The sequence below is a fragment of the Cystoisospora suis genome (genome assembly GCF_002600585.1).
Source record: "Cystoisospora suis strain Wien I chromosome Unknown contig_2632, whole genome shotgun sequence".
NCBI classification, from domain to species: Eukaryota; Apicomplexa; class Conoidasida; order Eucoccidiorida; family Sarcocystidae; genus Cystoisospora; species Cystoisospora suis.
This window is the reverse complement of record NW_027155430.1, coordinates 39,186-60,925: the sequence shown is the minus strand read 5'-3', so window position 1 is coordinate 60,925 and position 21,740 is coordinate 39,186. Positions and strand designations below refer to the sequence as shown.

Below are 21,740 nucleotides of genomic sequence, written 5' to 3'. Positions count from 1 at the left end.
ACTTCCACCTTTTTGTGACTCCGGACATTCGATCCAACAACGTCTAAGCTTTACAATTCCTAACTCCACTGGCTCGAGGTTTACCATCCAAAGATATCCACTCCAAACAACATTCTGCGCTGTGTTCTTCCCCCCCCCTCCCCCCTTACTGCCGGCTGTGTCATCGGTGGCCCCGACGTTTCCATAGAGGAAGACACTCTCTCACTTAGCACCCCGTTTCGAATGTTCCGCGCAACAAAGGTCATTCAATCCAACTACATCTGAACTTTGCTTCACTGTTACTATCTCCACTGACCGGAGGTTTAGCATTCAAGGACACCCACTCCCTACACAGGGACACGGCAGCGTCCCTCCCCCTGCCCCAGAGCAGACTGTGTCTCGAGCAGGAGATACACAAATCACCCCTCCTTTTCAGTCTCATTTTTCCACTGGGAGGACACAAACGTCTGCTAGTCATGAGTTATGACCACATAGTCATCATACACCTTTTCCCTGAATGGGGAAGGAGAGACACACGTAGGCAAAGAGACACAGATCAAAGGTGTGTACGTTCTCTAGCCACCTCCCGAAATAGGTACGACAGACGAGCATCTTCCCCCCTCCCTCCGCCCCCATCCATACGAGTCGCGAAGTCATGCCTATACGCAAAAATAAGGGATAGCTTCCAGTTGCTGTTTACGCCGCTGACTGGTTGAAAAGCCCCATCTCAAAGTCAACTATCGCCACCACCACCACCACCACTGATCCCTCTCTTCCCTTCCTGACTGCTCCCGTCTTGGGGGGGCCGGGAGGATGGGAAGGTAGCTGGAGTGGTTGAAACCATGAACGAATCAGACAAACTGCATGTAATAGATATGCGCACTCTTACCTTCAGTTTTGATCAACTTCAAATTCGTCTTTGTTGATCTCAACGCATCGTAGACACACGAAGTTTACTACGAGTTAGTTATCTACGGAATGACGACTAAAAGATATTGATCTTCCCCAGCACACCAAAGCCACCAAAACACACCACCACCACCTCCTCTATCACTTCTCCCTCCGCTGATACCAGGGAGGAAATCTAGACTCACCCACCTCGTTGAGAAAAGGTCTCTTCATCAAAAAAAAACCACTATCATTCTACAGATCTTTCTCATTCTTCCCTTCCTCCATAGCGAGGAAACACGTGTGGCAACAGGCAAAGAGAGAAGCAGAGAGCATGCACTCTGCCTTGACACTTCCCCGTACAAAACGACCCCCCTCCGAGTTATTTTGCGAAACAACCGAATCTATTGAAGAAAGCGGTGGGTTAAGTAAGAGAAGAGTAACGAGAGTTTCTCGATTTCTTCAACATCTTATCTTCTTTACAGACATATCTCGGCAAGAGAATTCAGTAACAGTAGTAGGAGTAGTACCAGAAGGAGGAAGACCAGAGGTATCGACTACCACTACCAGCTAAGGGTCTCCCTTCACCCCCCTTCTGCACCGCCTACTCTTCAGATCTCTCCCCTGCGCTTCCTCCCGACAAGTGCTTTCCGTACATTCGCCCCAGATTGAAGATATGAAGTCTTTCCTGCTTCGCACCCACGAAGAAGGATGACATCTCCACTCAGAGTTCGGGTAGTAGTGATAGTAGTCGCAGTACCCATGTTAAAGATGACGAAGGAAGAAATTCGTGACCTTTTCAGCCAGCATTACTCATAACTCCCCGTCAACTTACACCCTCACTGGACCCTCGTAGGAAGGAAAAAAAAGAAGAACAGCAGCTTTCCTTTACCGTGGCCTTCTCACTTTTCTTCAAGAATAAAACCATATATATGACATGTCCATCGATAAAGGCATCTATATACATATATATGTGTCATAAATACACATATCTGATATATATATATATATGTACATATGTATGTATAGCAGAGAAAGAAGGCAGAATGGAAGTGGAGAACATACTAAACACAACAGTTTCCATAGAGTGAGTAAGCGAGTGAGTGAGTTTTGACAGTCGTGAGGACTTGAGAGCTCTCCATCTCTCCCCTTCAATCTATTCTTAAAAAACGAAAAAGAGAGACACAGAAAAGAGACTAACACCAGGGAGATCCCTACTATTACTGATCAAAAGCAAACGGGTGAAAAGAGGACGGAAGGTTGAGAAGAAGAAGTTAGGGGACGCTTAAGAACGGGGAGACTGATGTATGGATTGCGAGGCAGTGTCGCAGTATGTGACAGAAATAGAGAGAAGAAAGATGATGTGTATCTCTTCATTTCTTCCTCTTCACGACCTTTGCAGTTTCACGTTTAGGAACCAAAGCCTCAATATCGTAATCCTCTTCCGGCTCTTCTTCTTCCGGCTCCTGGCGTCAATCACGCACAACGAAAACAGCAGAAAGACAGACAGGCGCTTCAACGACCAGACAGACAGATGAAGAATCTTGGCTCTTCTTCCTTTTCCCTTCTTCGCATCTCCTACCTCGTAAGAAGGCTCTATCTATCTATGTAGTGTAAGCCTCTGTATATACACGCGCATGTGAACAGCCAAACAGTACTGACTTCTTGAGAATTCTATTCACCTCTTGGCCCATCAAACGGCATACATATCGCACACTTACATAGATATAATTACGTACCCGTACACGCGAATATCTAAAAACCCACCCTCCAGACATATCGATCTCTACAGATATATAAGTAGATACATATAGGGCATACCTAAGGAAAGTGAAAGGATGGTCGTCTGCTGATAGGTGCATACCCATAGATACACATCTACAGATGAAGAACATCCACGTTGTGACGGCCGCGCCCGGGAGCATAAAGCATTTGAATGAGATAACTCTGAAAGACTTACACGACACAACAAGAGACTGTACTCGTATATACCAAAGTAACGACACCAACAAAGAAAAGACAGCAGCTGAGACACCCTTAGTCCTTACTTCTCTATCCTCTTCATAAGCTCCGATCTCTCCTTTGAGCCACTGGCACCACAGGAGCACCTACGAGGCAGAAGAAAGGATAGCAGGCAACACCAAAGTAGGAGGTTTACGAAAGAACTTTCCTCTCCGCCCCTCATCATTTCATCGAAGGAGCGGACAACGCACGAAAGAGAGAAAGATGGATGGGCTAACTGTACCGAACTGAAGAAGATGTACAAAGTAGACTGAACAGACACTTTCACATGTTCTAAGCGGAAGGCACTGATAGTTACATGTATGGACAACAACTAAACAGAAGCTATGCCACTCCACGAGACAAGAGAAGGGACCGGTCTGTTTCTCTGTCTGTCGAGTCTGCCTTTATCGCAGGGGCGAAGCATACGCCGGCGACCTAAAACTTGACCCGTGAAAGTCCGGAGTGTCGAGCTGTGGGAAGCCTCAACACTCTTTTTCATTTTTCTTGCTCTGTCATTCTCTCCCAAACAAGTCCGCGACGCGTAACGGTTGCTTCGGAGAGAAATCACACCCCCTGCAACTGCCGTGGGGTGTACATACAGCAGCAGTTGCGATGGTGAAATGGGTTTTGAGCTGCTGGCAAGAGAGAGAAAACTGCAATACATCAGATGTCCACTGTGCACACCCAACTACGCACGACCTAACACATGCATATCCAGAGAGATGAATGAGAGATCTCACAGATATCTCTAGAGAAGAGACGCAAAAAACGAGGGGCTTCTTACTTGGAACAAAACTTCTGTTCTTCCTTCCGTCTCATCGGAGTCGTCTTCGAACCACTGAAGTAAAACAGCATGATGGGGGGAGAGCACGTGTCTGCGATGATATTTACGCCCCCTTGGCGACATTTAGCAGACAAGACGTAACTTTTTAACGTCCTTATAAACACAGTCAGACACACGTGACTCTATGCTTCAATTCATCCATCATCCGTGCGGCATTCCGAGGAAATGTAGATAGAGTAGGACACGCAAAACACAAATCATCGTGTATACACAACACACCCGTTGACGCGCATGTGCTGTTTACGTTTCCTTCAGCGAAAACACCTGTCGAATTAGAGAAAGCCTACTCAGAATGTTGTAGGTCTCGTCCCTTTCTTTTGACTCATCTTTCACACGCATATACACGAGGGAGACGGAACGTTGAGAAAGAACATAAAGCAAGGCGACTAGGAAAGGTATCAGAATCATAAGGTTTGGTAATCCCGTACTACAGGCAGGCGAATGCACATACCGCAGATAACAGGACTGTTGCTAGTCAGCCCTGCGTATAGACACTCGGATGCAACGACAGCAACCTTCCCGCGTCTTTCTCCCTATGGGCGCTTTCCTCTATCTTCCAAACCTAGAGGGGCACCCACAAAACTCCCGAAAAGCTAACACACGATCCCTTACCTGGATGAATGATGCCTCAGGTAAGATTCCTGTCTCGATCATAGCATCCCAGACGGCTTCGATGAGCGCAGTATCAGAAGAAAGACGTGGGCATTTCACCTCTGCAAGGAAGGGACGGACAGATGCAACAAGTAGACCTCTCTGTGCATGCCCTAGTGTAGAGTCGGATGTATCATAAGCAAACAGAAAGAGCTTCCACAGGGGACTACACAGCTACAATCTTCATCACCACAGTCACCTACCTACCAGTTGGCACGAAGATACGATGCAGGTGTACATACACTATACACTCAAGATACAGAAAAAGCTGAGATGCACCAGCGCGTCCTTCCCTGTTCAGCCTCTCCATAATCACCAAAACGATGTCTTTAGTCGAACACATACACTCTAGTACATGTCATGTGCGCGACCCACGTCTATACAAGAAGACCCGCACAGATGTCTTTGTCTTTCGCAATAGGTTTGTGACAACTAATGCGTCTCGAGGAGTACTGAGGAGAACAGAGAGAAGACGGCACGGGAGCATCACAAGTCTCGCGAGGACACCATTGAACCTTCACCCCAGTCTCATCACACCGCCTTTGCCTGGAAGAACAAAGATATCTATCTGTACACCTCTCCTGTCGCTATCTACCTCCAAAAAATACACACACGTATGCCTTTAAACATCTACATGAACACACTCAACCATGTCCGTATACGCACATATACTTACACACCGCTGGGTATGAACGAGCTAATACAACGGTCTCAGGACCTACAACCCAAACAATCCACGCTGCTAACCGTATGTATACCTACATGCACCCCTACGTATAGATACATTAACGTGTACTTCACCGATATATATATACATACATACATATATGAAGACTCCAGACAAACACTACTGCTCCCTGAAACGATATCAAGGTCCGTGTGTTTCTTTCTCTCTCTCCCCCTAGGACAGACCAAGCCACCCACGGCTATCTGAGTAGAACTACACGCACATACCTATTCTCCCTATCCAGCTAGAATGTCTTTCTTGTCTCCATACCTTTTGTCATTTTAACAGTTTGCTTGATGAGAACTTGTTCCTTATTGTTGACAGTACATTTCTCCAAGAGGGCCTTCCATGCTTTCTCAACGCGATGCACAACCTCCAGAACCTCCGCCATTGTTTCCTTCCTACCACAGGCCTTGAGAACCACCCCTGCGAGAGTGGCACTAGGTACAATACTGGCTAGTTCATCTTCACTGGGAATGACTGCAAGGGTCTCTTCAGGTGAAATAGATTTGGTATCGCTTTGAAGTTGTTTCTCTAAGTAAGCAACAAGATTTTGTATGGTCTCTTCCTTATGGTAGAAGATTTTATTCAGCTCTTCACGTTCTCTCCTTAAAGCTTCAATTCTCTCACGTTCACGCTGTTCTCTTTCTTCTTTCTTCTTCCTAAGTTCTTCTTTTCGTTTTTCCTCTTCTTCCTCTTCAGCTAAAGAGGCAGCAGATGCAGAACCTCCTGCAGCAGCCTTGAAGATTCTCTCAACAACACTTGCCGGGGCTTTACTTCCAGCGCCCAGAGCACTGCTACTACTGCTCCCTTGTTGAGCAAGACGGACAGCCGCAGGCACGTATTTCCCATTGACAAAACTTCCGCTGAGACCTTCCTTTCTTGTCGATCCAAGACGAACGGGCTGAAGAATTTGCACGGGTTCATCTGTATGTCTACTTCCTGAGGGTCTCATAGTCGAAGAAGGCGGAGACACTCCTCCTCCTCCTCCTCCCGCTGCTGGTGTAGTCTCTTCAAAAGCATTGGATAGAGAACGTGATGGAGACGATGTGGACGCCATCAAACTTTCTTCACGTTTCTTCTTTTCTTCTTCAAGTCTTTGCATGCACCGAGGTACAAACTTTTGTCGTGGAGGTTGTTGCGCCTGTTCTCCTTCAACTTGATTCTTCTTCTCTTCTCCCGCCGGTGACGCTGCGGTAGGGGTTGAAGAGGAAGCTGGGATCGATCCTGTCGCATTAACACAAGTCGCGCCACTGCTATTATTGTCTGATCCTCCTTGACCTTCCTCTCTTTTAGCAGAGAGATTTGCTTCCTGTGGTACCGCGTTGTTTACTGATGAGAAATCTCTCCCCCCCTCACTAGTTCCTTCCCCGGCGAGTCTATTTGAAGAAGAGATCGGAGCATCTTTAACAGGCGTCGATACCATTCCACCAGGACGTGAAGATGCTGACGAGGAACCTTCTTCGTCATTCAGGAGGGCGGACGCCCTACTATTTGAAACAGGGGGAGACTGGGTAGATGCAGACGTCGAAGATAAGCCTCTATTAGAGAAAGACGTCGATGAAGATGACGACAGTCCTCCTTGTTGCCCACGTTTTGATGGAGGAATATACCGAGATGGTTTCTTCTCCATGCTTCCTCCTTCTGTTGATTCGTCTCCACCAGCTCCCGTCGGACGAGAAGATGAAGAGGACCCATCATTCATCTTCTCCCCCTCGGGTCCCCCTGCAACTCCAGAGGAAGGTGAAGAAGATACACCATCAGCGGCCCCTACCCCCCCTTCTCCAGCAGCTGCAGGACGCTCAACTTTCTTCAGACGACTACGAAGATTTCGCAAGTGTTCGGGACGAGCATCGACTGAACCATCTGCACAGAGAACACAAAGTAGGCCTTGCGCTTTGAAAGCAAGAGAAAGCTCACCATCAAAAATACCTTTCACGGTCAGGTGGCTTGAAGAACCACAGGAAGAAAACACAGAAGAGTTTGCCGAGAAAAGACGATTGAGAGAACGGCACGACACGAGACAGACAAGACTGAATGGCTCTCTTAACGCCTTTCACTCAACGAAGATGACTGAGAACAGCAGATGAGTGCATGCAGTTACGAAGAAAAGACCTACCTTGTAACTACAATCGTCATGGCTACTAGCCAGCAAGCTTTCTTCACAATGACAGATACTGTTAGAGAGACGGGTAGAAAGGTAAACAGTGAGGAATCTCAGCATGCATGACGATAGGCTGACAGTTGAACAAGGAGAAGAAGAGAAAGAGAAGAAGACGTATGTACCTGCTGTTTGAGAGCTGAATGTAGGACGAGACTTAGACCGGACAGCAGCAAAATCGAGATCTTCTTCATCTCCTGGATGTTTGGCTCCCCGACTAAAAGACGATGAAGCCTGGGAAACAGGCTGTTGTTCCCTCGTAGGTCCCTTTCGTAGTTCACCAAAGTCAAAATCTTCATCTTGTCCACCTCCCCGTCTTCCCTCCGCTCCACCTCCACGACTCAGTTCTCGGCCTGGACCTCCTACTACGGGTGCTGCAACCACAGAGAGTTGTGCAGAGAAATAGATGGCAAAAACCCTCAATCTATCGAACTCGGCCACGAAAGAATGGAAGGAAGGGCTGAGGAAGAGAGAGAGAGAGGGGAAAGGAAAGCAGAAGGACCATCAGCAAGCACGAGGTCCCGTGTGAATTCCCACAAGACATTTCGGGATCGCTCAATACACGGAGAGAACCGACAACATAAGAGCGTACATATGCTTATGAGGTAAATATATACATATATACATCTGTGTCACTACTTATGAATGTGTACAGCAGATACACAAGGGTACCTCTCTAAGTCTAGATATGTAAATATCACAACAGGGGAGGGAAGACAAGGAAGCAGACCTGGGGGTAAGAAGAAATGGACGTAGAGATAGAGACAGAGGAAAACAAGTTCTCTGCGTTCACACGGACCTTTACTCGCCGATCGAAGAACCCCAAGATCAGCATCTTCATCATCAGGATCTGCTCCACCGCCGTCGTATCTCCCTCCTCTTCTTCCTCCTCTTTCCATACCATCCCCTCCTCCATAGTCCCCCCCTCGAGAGGGAAGAGGAGCTGTGCGTCTCCACGGCTCATCAGGAAGTTCAGGTTCATCTTGCTGAGAGGAGAATGAAGAGACACACCCATCGTCAACAAGAGATGGACAGAGATCCTCTTCCGCCATCCTATCTCCACCTCGCATTTTCCTTTTCGTTCTTCTATCACGAAAAACATACACAGACAAATCTGACCCTTAGCATTAATTAAACGCTGAACACCAGCTAACGGACCGGAGACGGGGACGATCTGTCTACCCATGGAGATGTACTACCAAATGAGTCTCCTCGTCGTGGCAGCGTCATACCGCCACACGTCTCCCTCTCCCTAGCCTCCGACTACAAATCAGTAAGGAGTTCACAACTCTAAGGAAATGTGACCAAGAAAGAACAAGCGAAGCAGACAAAGTAGACACATACCATCCTGTTTCGTTGACGCATGCCCCCCCCTCCATTAAGACCTCCTGGTCCCATCATGCCTCCTGACGGTCCTCCGCTCCCTTCGCTTTCTTTTCTCCATTCATCATCATCGGAATCCGTCATACGATCCGCCCATCGGCCTCCTCCTAATGAGAATAAGAAGAAGCAAGAAGAGAAAAAGCAACACATGAAAAGAAAAGGAGAAAAACAAGATTACCTTCATTAGACACAGACACTCCACGCCATTCAAACCTTTCTCCTTCGAAAGTCACACGACACTGTGCGTGGCAATTTGCCGGTTGCTGAGACATAAGATCACTTGATAAAGCTTTCTCGGCAAGAAGACAGACAAGGCAATCCTACGGTACTATATACATACAACCTTATGCATATAAGCATGCAGACATCCCACTCGTGTATTTTCTTCGACGATAGGCGAAAAGAACCCGACTCCTTACTCATCTACTGGGGCAAGGTCGTCCTTTCTTTCTTTCAGCTCCCTCTTTTTTGCTCTTCGACTCACCTGCTCCAAACTTCCGATCATACTCCCGCTGCTCGCGCTCCTTCTCAGCTGCGAGGGCCGCCTCGTCAACGGGCCTGTGTAAAGACACACAGGCAGACCCATCATATACACGCATGATACACTATCCTGAAGTAAACTCGTCAAAGATACTCACCGCGACAACACACAATCTCTCACTCCCTCATAACACCAAGAATTCTTTCTTCTCTTCTCCTCTCACCCTCTCCTCTATTCCTTGTTGACCACTCTGCCATCCTGGGAGAGCGAGGTGTTTGATATCAGGGATAGATATAGACAGTAAGTTGTGTGAATTCAAAGAGCAAACACACATTCGAAGAGGCTTCCTTCTCAACACATGGTGCGCTACGGCAAAGAGCCCCTTTGCTTTGCTTCGCACGCAAAGTCTGACACCACTTCGCAGACAGCATCTAAGAAGAATCCTGAGGAAGGAGAATGACAACCTCTCGTCGTCCTCTGTAGTTTGATGTGACAGTGGAGACGTTTAGAGAACGAAGAATCGGCTAACAGGGCGTAAGAGGACCCAGCCCCCGACAAAGCACTCGAGAATAAAGGGACGGGGAGAAAAAGCTGACGGAAAAGACTGAGGCAAAAGGGTGGCCCGTTCTTCCTCCGATTTAAGTTGGGAAGACAAAAAAAGATCTGGCCATAGACTGACATAAGGAGTTTACGCAGAGCGACTGAAGGAAGACACACCCCTATTTGAAAGGTCACGGAAAACAGGATGGGCACAGTGCGAAAGAAAAGGATGAGGAGAACACAACGAGAAGAAAGATGAAGGGGAAATACCAGCGTTGTTCTCCGGAGACCCCAAGTGCATTGTAGCTATACGCAACAAGCCTTCGGTCCACCTGTCTGTGGACACGCAAGCAAAGCTTGACTGACAGGAGAACTTCACAAAGAGGGAGAACCGTGTAATACGCGAGTGTACGGACAGTCCGGGACTGTCTCTCGGATGCAGCTAAAGACAGACAGAATGGCCTTTTTCTTTGCCGATGAGGAGTCAATCCCGGTGCCACCCCCCAAGTCAGAGAGGGGGAAGAGTGAAAAGGGAGCGCTAAGAGATAAGGAGCTCAAGCCAGACGCGGGTCTGATTATCATGGAGTGATGAGAGATTGCAAGGAACTATGAGAAAGGACTCGGGACTGGACATACGACTGCGGCTTACATACACACACATACCACTCGGAAACCTGCACGCAGGCGAGGGGGCTCAGCTAGACCCATAATACCAAGCCGCACGCGATTCTGCAAATCGCCCACTGAAGCTGACACGGAAGAAGGTGGAGATGAGGCAAAGAACAGCGGCAAAATTTCGCCAAGGAATAGACCTCGAGATATGTGCCTCGCGTGCACCCAAAGAGACTCCTCATAAGTCCAACCGACGACAGAAACGAGACACCACCCATCGATAGTACAAGCCACCTTCCCGCGGCCGCTGCTGCTGACACACCCTCAAGATGTCCTCTCTCTGCGTAGAACACTGAGAGTTTTCCCCATGGTAGGATAGTGGAGTTTGATGTGGGGTACCTCGACGGGGTTTCAGGATCCCCAGAACTACAGTTTTCTGAGTTCCACTCGACAAAGCTCGGGGGGGGTTGCGAGAGAGGAGACTCACTTCGGGGCCGTAGGAAGGAGAGCCGCACCTACTCCCATTTCGCGCTGAAGATCCAGGAGATTGACCGTCGTCCCTTTCTTTTTCGGCGCCATCTTGTGGGAATTTGGAAGAAAAGAATAAGTCCAGGTGAAGAACGGGGAGAGAGAATCGGCGAGAAACGGGGGAAAGCATTCGAAGGAACAGGAGGGGGGTGGTGTTTAGAACAGAAAGAGAACGATGGGACAAGAGAAAGAAGAAGCGGGGCAGAGAAGAACTGAATGAGACAATAAAGGGAAGAAAAGAAAGAGGAGAAAAAAGGAGACAGGACCGAGTGAAAAGCAAAGCAGAAGCAAAAAAGAGAAAAACCGACACTAGTGGGAGGAAGCCCACGAGCGGGTCACCAGAGCGGGTGTAAGAAAGGAAAGAAAGAGCAAGAAATGTCGACCCTTTTCATCCATCGAAAAATGAAGAAGCATTTCACCCTTCACACCGAAACGAGCAATGCGGATTAGCTTCCGCTGAGTTAACCGTCGCCCCTGAGAATCACACAGAACGACCCTCTCCTTCCTCTTCTTTGCCCGCACGTAGGCTCTTGTGCCTTCCTCACTTCGACTGTACATACACCCCAATCCAAGTCGAAAAGTGAGTGCTTTCATCAACAGTAAAGCACAACAGCGCCCGAATATACGGCGAATCGGAGCGATCCCATCCGAGCCTTGCAGCATGGAGGCCGGGGAAGGGGGCGAACGATTTCGCCAGAGCTTGTCCAAACAGTCCTTCGCATTAGGAATTAGCTTACTAACAGTCGCGATCTTAAGTTTCTCTTCAATTTCCCGTTTTGATGGTAAAGCTTTCTAGGTCGTCAGTACGGCGAGGGGTCCTGACAGCGAGCTGATACCCTCACACGGTACGCAGGTTTCGAGACTGCGGATTGTCGTTAGCGTTCTCTGGCACCTTGGACTCACTAGAATCGATGCAAGGCGAGCACGGTCAGCGGGCTCACCATGACGGCACCGCTGACTGCATGTGGTCAAGACGCTAGGGGGGCGGGGGGGGGCAGGAATTTCCGTGATTCAAGACACAGGGAGCAGGAAGACAAACTTTCACGGGAATGAGACGCTTTTTCTGTTTAGGGTTAAGAGAGGATTTCTTCCTGGACCAACAGGGCAGGTGTAGATTGGAAGTGCCTCTGATGCAGCAGTCCCTGGTGAACTCATTCATTCCCTTGTACACCCTTCCCTCCTTTCTTTCCGTGTCTGGTCTCCTTCAACTCTTCGCGTTCATGGTACTCCAATATTCACTTGCTTTTCTGGACTGTATGGCGGTCTGCAGTATAAATCAACTCACTCAGATCTTTTTTCTTCTTGGTTATTCGTGCTATCGTTCTTCGCTACTCGTTGCGGGACAGATATACTCTTCCCTCCAAAGGAGAACGTGGTCTTTTTCCGAAATTCGTGGCTAGAACGCTTTGTTCCTCTCCGCCATATCCTGGCCCTATCTCTCTGGCTTCGACTGGAGCAGCCCTGGAGAAGACCAGCTAGTTTCGCAGCTTTGGTAGCCGACGAAGGAACGGTCGAAATGTTTGCGGGCTTGCTTGGGGTTTCTTGAAGCAAAGACGACCTCATGTGTCTTCTTCTCTCTTATTGTCCCCCAACCTCTTCTTTTTTCTCAAGTTACCTCAGCCGTCCTGCTGTAAGCATCTCCTTGCGTCTTGTCCTTGAGCGCGTCAGGCCCGGGAGGGGGGCCGCAGATTTCGAGCCGATTGATCCTCTAACCTACCTCGTTTTTGACCAGTCGTTGTCTGCGCCCACCGTTTCGCATCCGTTACAGGGACAGGATGGGGTAGCTAAGACAAAACATTGCAGGCAGCATCCTTTTCCTAAGAATATAACTTCTACGCGGTTTTCCGGGGTAACGAGTGAGTACCAAGATCACTCGACAGAAAAACGGCCGTTGAGTCGACATACGCAGCTTGTTCCGTTCCTTCCTAATGTTGCTCCGTCTTTTTCCTCTGTGCGAGGTACCCTCCAGCCATTTCCCGCTATGCTCTAGACTTCTCCCTACAGGAAAGGGACGGCTGAGTAGTCTCGGACTCTCCAGTGCCTCTCTTGGCAGGCCCTCCGTGAGAGGGGTCGCTGTCTTCTCTCCTCTGGTGTTGAACCGTAGCACTTCACCTCGGAGGAGCAAACCCTGCAATTTCTTTGGCTCTGGGAGAGAAATGCGGCCTTTGCGCTCTTCTCCTAACTCTCTTTCCTCTTAAGCAAAACAAGGCACCGAGTGAACCTGTTCCCCTGTGACACGGGTCGTACCACGCCTCTCCCCTAGGTGTTTTCTTGCAAAGAAAGGGCTCAAAGAGAGCGTATCAGTGGAGTAAATGACTGTACAAAGCAAACAAGTGGCTTTTTCTCGTGGCTTCGGGTCTTCTTAAGTATCCTCGTGTATACAACACCGTGATCTCTCTTGTGTGTTTCCTTCCTTTCTTTTGCTTCACTTCTCTTTTCCTTTTTCTCCTTCCGATGATTTCCTTTTTCTCCACATCTTCTTCGTCATTTGTTGTCTTCTTTTCCAAGACTTCTGAACCTCCCTGGTCTCTCTACGCCGGATCTATTAAAGTTCTCTTCACTTTCGTCACGATTGCGGCGCAGCAAATTTTTTCTCTTCTCCATGGCGTCAGCATAAACCCTGCTCCTCAATCTCCCCTTAAATCTCTTTGAAGTTTCTCTCGTTCTCCTGCGGGTGTGTATTTGATATATACAGATCTGAATGGCTGCAGATCCGTCACATCCTTATCGTCTTCGTTCTTACATTCTTAGCGACTTTCTTTTCCACTCTTTGTCTTGCCTCGCGTCTCTGTTGTTCTTTGTCCTTCTCATTGCTCTCTTTTTCGGATCTACATTTCTCTCATCCAGTTCACATCCGGTCTTGTGACCTCTTGTCGGTCTAATCTTCTTGGAGAGGAGTCCCAAAGATGATTGATTTCGTAAGTTCCTCGAGGGGGGGTTGAAGAAGATCTTCTTTTGTGTATACGAGGTAGCATGATCCCGCAGATGAGTAAGTCGTTGCTACGGTGTACATACAGCTGATCGAAGGAGCGCTTTTCCAGTTTCTTTGTATCATGCGTAGATAGGCACATGGGAATAGGGGTGCCTGCCGCACGAAAGTCGCTTCTTGAAAGGCAATACGCACTGTTTTTGTCAGATACGCCGTAGGCCTCTCATGTTCGTTGCTTTTCGTCTTTTCTTTTCCCTTCAGATTGAACGACGCGATGAGCGCCGACGGCGTATACAGTCCGCTCGGGACGCAGCTGCCGCCGCGGGAGAAGAGAGAGGAGAAGAGATTCAAGATCATACGTATGGGGCTGTGAATAGAAGAGTGAGTGAGCTATGCTCGCTATGGTTTTTCTTTTCTCTTTTAAACTGAAGTATCGGGAGGGACGCTCTTCTTTCTTCGTGACTTTGTGAACTCCTCTTCACGTTACCTTCGGCGTTTTTCTCGTCCATTACTCTAATATGTTCAGATCAATACCTCTCTCGTGTCCATACCTATTGTATGATAACTGCAAAATCATGTGACCTCACGTACATATCTATATACATATTTATGCATATATATATATATATATATGCATGTATTATGCCTGAAATAGGCTCTCCGGCGTTGTTATGTTTTGACATGAGTATTTTGACTCGTGCATAGTCGGTGTTTTTGTCCAACATGTGTCTTTACTCTCGCAGAGTTCGATGTCTTCAACTCCTTCTTCCTCTTCTACTTCTTCTGCGTTTTACTTTTCTTCTTCATCTGCCGAAGATGTTTCCTCCTACCGATCTCAAGCTGCTACTCTTCGTGCCGAAGCGGCAGAGGCTCGTGATAAAGCTCAGTGTCTGCGATCAGGGTCACAGAAATCTCTTCTTCTCTCTCTTGCAGTAAGTAAAGAGAATCGGGCCCAAGCGCTTGTGGCTGCTGCAGATGTAGCAGAACAGGAAGCTCGGGAAGTAGCAGAGGCGCAACGTCGGAGAGAAGATAGAGGAGGAAGACAACCACAGCAGCAGTGTGCTGGACAGAGAATGAGACCTATCAACGATGAGGAAGAGGAGAATAGACAACTCAAAAGAAATTCCTATAATCCTATACCCTGCAGTTCTCAAGACGATGTTCTAGATAGTTCCCGAGAGACAGCTGGGGAATGGACGAGGACGAGACGAGACGGCGAGGAAGGGGGAGAGAGACAGGTATATGAGCAAGGAAGACAGTATTACCCATCAGATAATCCATCCTGGGAAATGCATTCCAATAGATCTTCCCGGCAAGGACATGAAGAGGCGCGAGACGAGCATCGACCCCTTTGTTCTCCTGCTTCTTCAACGTCATCAGGACGAGAGCTCCGTAGTCCTCTTGAGAGTCAAAGAGACCGGCCTTCTTATAGCCGAGAGGAAGAAGAAGAACAAAGTCGCACAGAGAATGCTTCTTCAACTGGAGAGTCGCAGGTTAGATGAGCAGACCCACCTTCCTGAGGGAACGAAGATCTCGGGACTGTATATGGCGATAGTTACCTGATTGACTATAAGCACACGGGGTGGATGTACAGACATATGTACGGGTAGCTGGGAAAACACCTCAGAAACGGTTCACGTCTCCACGCTCTAGTGACCGAAACTAAGGATACATACTCTTTGACTTCACCTGGTAGAATGACTTAGCAGTATGTTCGGTTTCAACGTGCACCTGTGACCATCTCTCGCTGTTTCTTTCTGCTCTTCAGATTTAAGTATTTGTGTATCCTCCACGAGTTAGGTCACCTTCTCCATCTCTCTTGTTAAGTGTTTGCTCCATCTTTGTATACAAGACTCCTCATGTATGCCGACATGTTAAAACACTCCATAGTGTGTATTCTCCGTGAGTGTACGTATTATCGTAGTGTGTGTTCCGGGGGTTGGGCTGTACGTGTCAATTGTGCCCTTTTCGTCGGCTCTTTCGGTCACATTAGTCCTCTCTCCTTCCCATCTAACTGTCCTTCTATCTCTGTCTCTTCCTTCCTTCCAGACTGACAGCCCCACACCCTTTGATCCTCCCTGGGTCCGGCATGCACGTCTATTGCGACGAGAGGCAGCAGAACAGCGGGACCGAGCGCAGTGTGTTCGTGGAACGAAGCAAAGGGCTTTGTTACTTGTAGCTCAGAAGAAAGAAAAAGAAGCAGATGAACTCCTTCAATACCGTGGTCTCGTCCCAAGTGATACTACAGACACAGGTGGACAACAGTCATCAACGGTCTTCCTTGGACGTACTTCAAACAACCAAGATAAAGTTTCTATGCGACCTGTGTCTTCTCCTCCTTTTCCCCCCCCGGTCCCAAATTCCTCTTCCTCTTCTTCTACGTCTTTAGCAGCCTTTAGTGCTTTCAATGCTGCTTGGGCATCATCCCAGCAAGCGGTAGCAGCAGCGGCAGGCATGCAGGCGACAGGTTCATCTTTTCCTCCTCGGTCATACTCTGCGTCTTCTTCTGGTGGAGCATCAGCATGTTATTCAACGCGTCCTTCGACTTCACGTCAATCTTCCTCATTCACATGTGCTCTCGGTCCGGCCGTACCATTTCCAGAGCCTTCAGCGGGACATATGTCTATGGGCGAAGAAAATACGGTTGAAGATAAACGTCTTATGAAGATACGGGAATTACAGAGGGAAGCTGCTGCTATGAGGGATAAGGCTGCCTTAGTCAGGGGATCGAAGCAAAGGGCGTTGATTCTTACTGCTGAACTAAGGGAGAGAGAAGCTGAGAAACTCCTGAATATGAGGAAAGAAGAAGAAGAACAAACGGGGGAAGAGGAGAAGAAGCCTCTAGGCTCTGAGCATTGTTTTGAGCCGCCCCAGGATTTCGTACCGGGAGGAGGGAGAGGAAGGGGGCTAGAGGGAGGAGAACAAGAGGAAAGAGATGTAGAACGATGGAGATACTCAACCAAAGGAGAAGAAGGCAGAGGTTTTCCAGAATATCAAAGTTCTGCGATCACCGGTGCCTGTAGGCATGGAGAGGTAAGAAGGAGGAGAAGGACTTTTTCATTGGTCGCCCCGCTGCATGTTGTCTTCTATCTTTCTCACTCTAATCTATCTAAGCAGAAGGTGACCATCTGTGATCGTGCACAGACATAGGTACATGGTATTTCTACGTATATATATATATATACAGAGATCGTAAAAGACTTCCTGTATGCATCTTTTATATGGAGATCCTATGGCTTCCTTCGGTTGCTAGCCATCTGGTGGTGAACCCGGTGAAGAAGAGGAAGAAATAGAGGGAAGCAACTGAGTGAATCTCCCCTTCTTACAAACATGTCGGCCTGTCCAATCACGTCTTCCCCCTCTACTTCATGCCGAACCTTTACTTTTCTCAAAGCAGCCCTCTTCTATCTGCCTTGTCCCTCGTGTTCTTTCTACAAGCCGTCGTCTTTGGCTGTCCATGGGTTAGCTTCCGCTCATTCTGCCTCCTCCATCTCTCTAACTAACTGGGCAGTCATACAAGAGTTATCGTGTCCCTATCCCCATCTTTTTCTCCCTTGTGTTCTCCTCGTTTGTCGTCGGTACTTGTCGTTGTTTTCCTTTTTCCTGTTGGATCTTTGTAGTCTTTCCTAGAATGATATCTTAAGCACTACACACCTTCTTCTTTCTGCCTTCTAAGACAAGCACACCTCTCCTTCTCTCTGCCTTCTAAGACAAGCACACCTCTCCTTCTCAATATACTTGCTGTTCCCCCCTCTTGTCCATCCTTCCTCCCTGTCCCGCCCTCCGGTTAAAATCGTTTCCTCATCTAATATGCTTTGTACTTATTATCTTGCTTTTCTTCGTTGTTTCTTGCGCTATCCTTCACTGTATCTTCTCTCAGCCTCTCAACTTCCTTCCCCCTCTCTCTCCCCCCTTTGTTTCTATCCCACCGCCTTTGCCTTCTTCCTCTTCCTGTATCCCTCCTGGGGACCCCTCTTCTTGGCAACAGCAGCCGCCCCAGCCGTTGCACCAGGAGGCCCCTCAGGTCGTCGTCTCTCCAGTATTAGCTGAAGTTCAACGTCTACGACAAGAAGCTTCTGTTCTTCGAGATAAAGCCTCATGCTGTTCCGGGGCGAAAGCGCGTCAACTTAGGTCTATGGCAGAGATGAAAGAACATCGGGCCGAGGCTCTTCTTCTCCCTCCATCTTCGCCTGACCCACAGGAGGGAAGTGTAAGAGGAGGAGTCGGGGTGGAGGTGAAGAAGGAGATACACAGTGGGATAGAACCAAGCCATCATTATATGGAGGCACCCTATTCACGAGATCTCTTTCTCGAATCTGGAGATGGGACGGGGGACGGAAGATCTTCTTTCCAAACGACCTACAAGCGGGAATCAGAGGGGGCAAATACAGATTCCTTTTCTTCTCCTCTGCCTCCTTCTTCCTATGAAAGACCACGTGATAGAGATCAAAACAGTGGATATAATGAGCTGGCAGTGGGATCTACTGTTTCAGGTCTTAAGCCTCCCGCGTCTCCAAAAGGGCGGAGGATCTCTGTAGAGGAAAAGAATATATCCCTAGGGGAAAGAGTGACATCAAGGACGGGGGGGTGTACAGACACTCCAAGCAGAGAACCGGATGGTTCAGGTTCACATAGCTTAGACGACGACGAAGACAGTGTAAGTCTTTTTGTGTGATGTATTTCTCACCAAGGCTTTCTTTTATCGTAACTCGATCTATGCCATATCTTCTCCGTACCTCGACTGCAGCGTGTGTCCTGTAGGATGTGCATGACAAGGCTATTTAGAGGAGGTGGACGGCATTGCTCGACATCCAAGACTGCTGGTCTGTATCCATAGGATGATGAAAACGTTCCTCGAAGACTTCCGAGAAGACATACATGCATGTCCTGTAGAGGACCTCATGTAGAACAATAAGCACAGGAAGAAAGGAAGTACGGAGTGTGGCTTACCTCTTGGCATGTACAGGGATGTATAGTGATACCTGAACGGCGGCTTTTCACAGGGGTGTCCTTATACATGTCAAGAGATAAGTCATAGTTCGTACTCTTTTTCCATGCATATGTTCTATATGTGCTTCCCAGTGCATTGCTATATATTTTTGTGTATATATAAATATGTAAGCATGTGGCTGTCGACTGGGAATCTTCAAGTGGGAGTGTCTATCCATATATACACATATGTATGCATGCAGGTATACATAGATACATAAGGCTGAAACGGGGATATGATGGTGTTGGTATTTTTCCTTTGATGTGATGTTAGGCTTATTCAGGCATCCCGGAATGGCAGCGGTACCGTCAGTTGATGCAAGAAGTCCGTTCAAACCGAGAGAAAGCAAACTGTGTAGGAGGGGGTCGCCAGAGACAGCTGCTTGCTATTGCGGCGGCCAAAGAGAGACAAGCAGAAGAACTAAAGAAGAAAGCCATGGAAATTCACTCGCTCTCTTCTATCAATACTAACACGCCTACTCCCACGACCACAGGCCTGGCTCAAACGAAGGTGACTGTGGCCCCGACTAGCCAATACCCTCATCATCATGAGCACCCGCTAGGTGGTGGAATCCCTGAAGATCGAGGAAAAAGAGAAAGTTCGTCTCTTCCTCCTCCTGTCAACAGTAGGCCGAAGACATCTGATGAACCTTCCTTTGTCTCTTCTTTAGACTATGAAGAAGAGACGGTGGTAGTACCCCAAGAAAAGGTTTCAGAGGGAATGAGTAGTCGACAGCTTCATAGAAATTTTGGGCTTATGGATGAAGGACAACAACAGCAAGAACATGTCTGCGACTTCACCCGTCATTTCGAAGCTGTGTCTCCTCCTCCTCCTTTACCTGAGAACCTTCCTCTCAAGAATTATCCTCTGGAAAGAAGAGACTCCTCTACCATAACTACTACGACTCTTCCGCAACTTGTTAGCGATAGACAGTATCATCTTGAAAGAAAGGGGAGAGATTTTCCGGAGGACAGGGAAGGAGATCCTGCCGATCCTGTGTTTATAGCGCAAAAGGGAGATCACCAGCAACCCCCGCCATGTACAGTGTCTTTACCTCCCCCTCGTTTAACGCGATTCTCAACCCAGGAGGAAGAAGAAGATGATGAAGACGAACAACGAGGACATTCTTCTCATGATCTTAAGAAGCAACTGGTAGACACCAGAACAGTTAACGACAGCAGAAGAAGCGGGGGATTAGAGAATCTTTCTCTTAATATGGCGCCATATTCTCGAACGACTACACCCACCGCCGCTTCTATGTCGATAAAGAGAACGATAACGACATCCTCGTCGGGATGTCCGCCGCCTTCAGACATGGCGGTGAGACCCCCGTATCTAGTAGGTCCTGGAGGAGAAGACGGTGTCGGTAGTGGTCGAGAGATAGAACCGAGTCAACAAGAACACCAGGAGAGGTACGGAATACAGGGTCTCAATAGCGGAGGGATGAGAGAGAGTCTTCACCATCCAATAGCGCTAGAAGAGTTACGTAGACATCAGGATGCTTTACAACGACAACTAAAGCTTGTTGAAGAACAGCTACTTCTACATACCCAGCGTGAAGCTCATGAAGGACAGCAGAGACGTTCGAAGGAAGTCATGCCCCCTGGCATAAAAGGAGATTCACATCTTGCCGCCCGAGGGACGGGGGATTTCTCTTCTCTTGTTGAAGAAAGGACGACGAAAGTTGAGCTCCCACAATAAAAGGAAGGCTTCATGAAAGGCGGGGGGGGAGGGGGGCGAGGAGAAGGAGGGAAGGAGTTGACTTAAAGGGGAAGTTAATAGAAACGTTTGTAGATGCGTACGACCAGCTCATGCTAATGTGGCGTGGTGGTTGAAGTTTCCACGGGGTACTTGCTTCGGGGTGTATGCCCTATGTATGGATCACGAGGCAAACAGTCAGAGAGAGGGTCGGTTTAAAGAGACAAGCAGCAGCCTGAAACCTACATAAACTCACCCGTGGTGATTCATAAGAAGACTGTCTCGATGACAGGTGACAGAACAGTAGGGAGTGCAATGGACTATGTTTCAAAGGACACACAGGATGATAGCGCGTGGNNACAGGCGTGCGGGTTGTATGTATGTATGTATGTCTGCCCTTGTCTCTGTTCGTCTCCATTTTTCAAACGGAAACTGAAAAAGCGCAGTTTGGATGAGATGCGTGGTATACAGAAGAGAGACGTGGATGTTCTTTTCTGCAGGGGAGTCAGCACTTCTCTTCACTTCCATATACGTGGGTTGATCCATCCCCCGCTTTTTTCTTCGGCTTTGGCTTTACCTTCATGGTTTACAAGATGAGGGGAATGACTACAGGCAGCTGATGGCAGAGGAAAAAAGAGAACGAGGGACAATCGTGAGGTAAAGGGAGGAGAGAAAAAGTGTTCAAGAATGAAAGGTGTACAATACCAGAGGGAGTCCTGCTTTTCTCAGAATGAGCGTCCTTGGTGTGTAGTCGGATATCTATCTATACCATCTCACTTCCCAAACAACAAAATGAGTGTTCCTACTGCCCAGGGCAGTGAATGATGGAGGCTGAAGCCTTGCCATCTTTAGAGCATGCATCTACAGAAGTGTTCTTGCCCTTCAAGATCTTGCAAACATGGACCAACGATGAGTCCTTTTCTCTTGTCCATCTCAAGGACGTTGATCTTACTAGGCAGTCTTCGTCTCCTGTCTAGCCTACCGTTGCTGCTGCTACTACTGAGAACCTACCACTCTCTTCCTTCCTGAGAAGATTCCTGATTGACTACAAGTGCCACCCACTTCCCGTATCGCTACATCAGCAGTTCTAAGCTACTGAAGTGCGGCTTCTGATTACCATATGAGTCTTTCCGAGTTTCTTTCTCTAGGTACCCGTAAAGCGACTTGGGTCGTCTAAAAAGAAGGATCCTTTAAACCCCAATTTCCGCTGCGTCAGACGACAGTACACCATCGGGTCCTTCCTTTTCTGTTGTCTACACAGTTCCGCAAGCCCTCCTCTGAGTGTCTCTGAGGAACAGACACTCTATGGAGAAAAGCGAGAGCAA

General features: G+C 48.2%; 3 protein-coding genes across 3 annotated transcripts; 1 reads left to right on the top strand and 2 right to left on the bottom strand.

Moving 5' to 3' along the window:
• Positions 1-2,208: 2,208 nt before the first annotated feature.
• Positions 2,209-11,656, bottom strand: CSUI_005433 (eif4-gamma eif5 eif2b-epsilon carboxy-terminal domain protein). Its single transcript, XM_068065609.1, has 10 exons — positions 10,758-11,656; positions 9,122-9,195; positions 8,599-8,744; positions 8,054-8,240; positions 7,380-7,628; positions 5,364-6,959; positions 4,328-4,428; positions 3,656-3,709; positions 2,916-2,975; positions 2,209-2,333 (listed from the first exon to the last, which is right to left on the bottom strand). Exons 1-10 carry the CDS (start codon positions 10,847-10,849, stop codon positions 2,241-2,243), a joined length of 2,652 nt encoding a protein of 883 aa, XP_067922418.1. The 5' UTR covers positions 10,850-11,656; the 3' UTR covers positions 2,209-2,240.
• A 67-nt stretch (positions 11,657-11,723) lies between these two features.
• CSUI_005431 (uncharacterized protein) lies at positions 11,724-21,218 on the top strand. Its single transcript, XM_068065607.1, has 6 exons — positions 11,724-13,716; positions 13,989-14,108; positions 14,471-15,220; positions 15,777-16,760; positions 17,608-18,384; positions 18,991-21,218. The coding sequence occupies exons 1-6, from the start codon at positions 13,705-13,707 to the stop codon at positions 20,416-20,418; spliced, it is 4,071 nt and encodes a 1,356-aa protein (XP_067922416.1). The 5' UTR covers positions 11,724-13,704; the 3' UTR covers positions 20,419-21,218.
• On the bottom strand, positions 17,861-20,998 carry CSUI_005432 (uncharacterized protein; the record flags this gene model as incomplete). The annotated part of the gene is made up of 3 exons (XM_068065608.1): positions 17,861-18,086; positions 19,273-19,388; positions 20,993-20,998. 3 exons carry the CDS (start codon positions 20,996-20,998, stop codon positions 17,861-17,863), a joined length of 348 nt encoding a protein of 115 aa, XP_067922417.1.
• Positions 21,219-21,740: the final 522 nt, after the last annotated feature.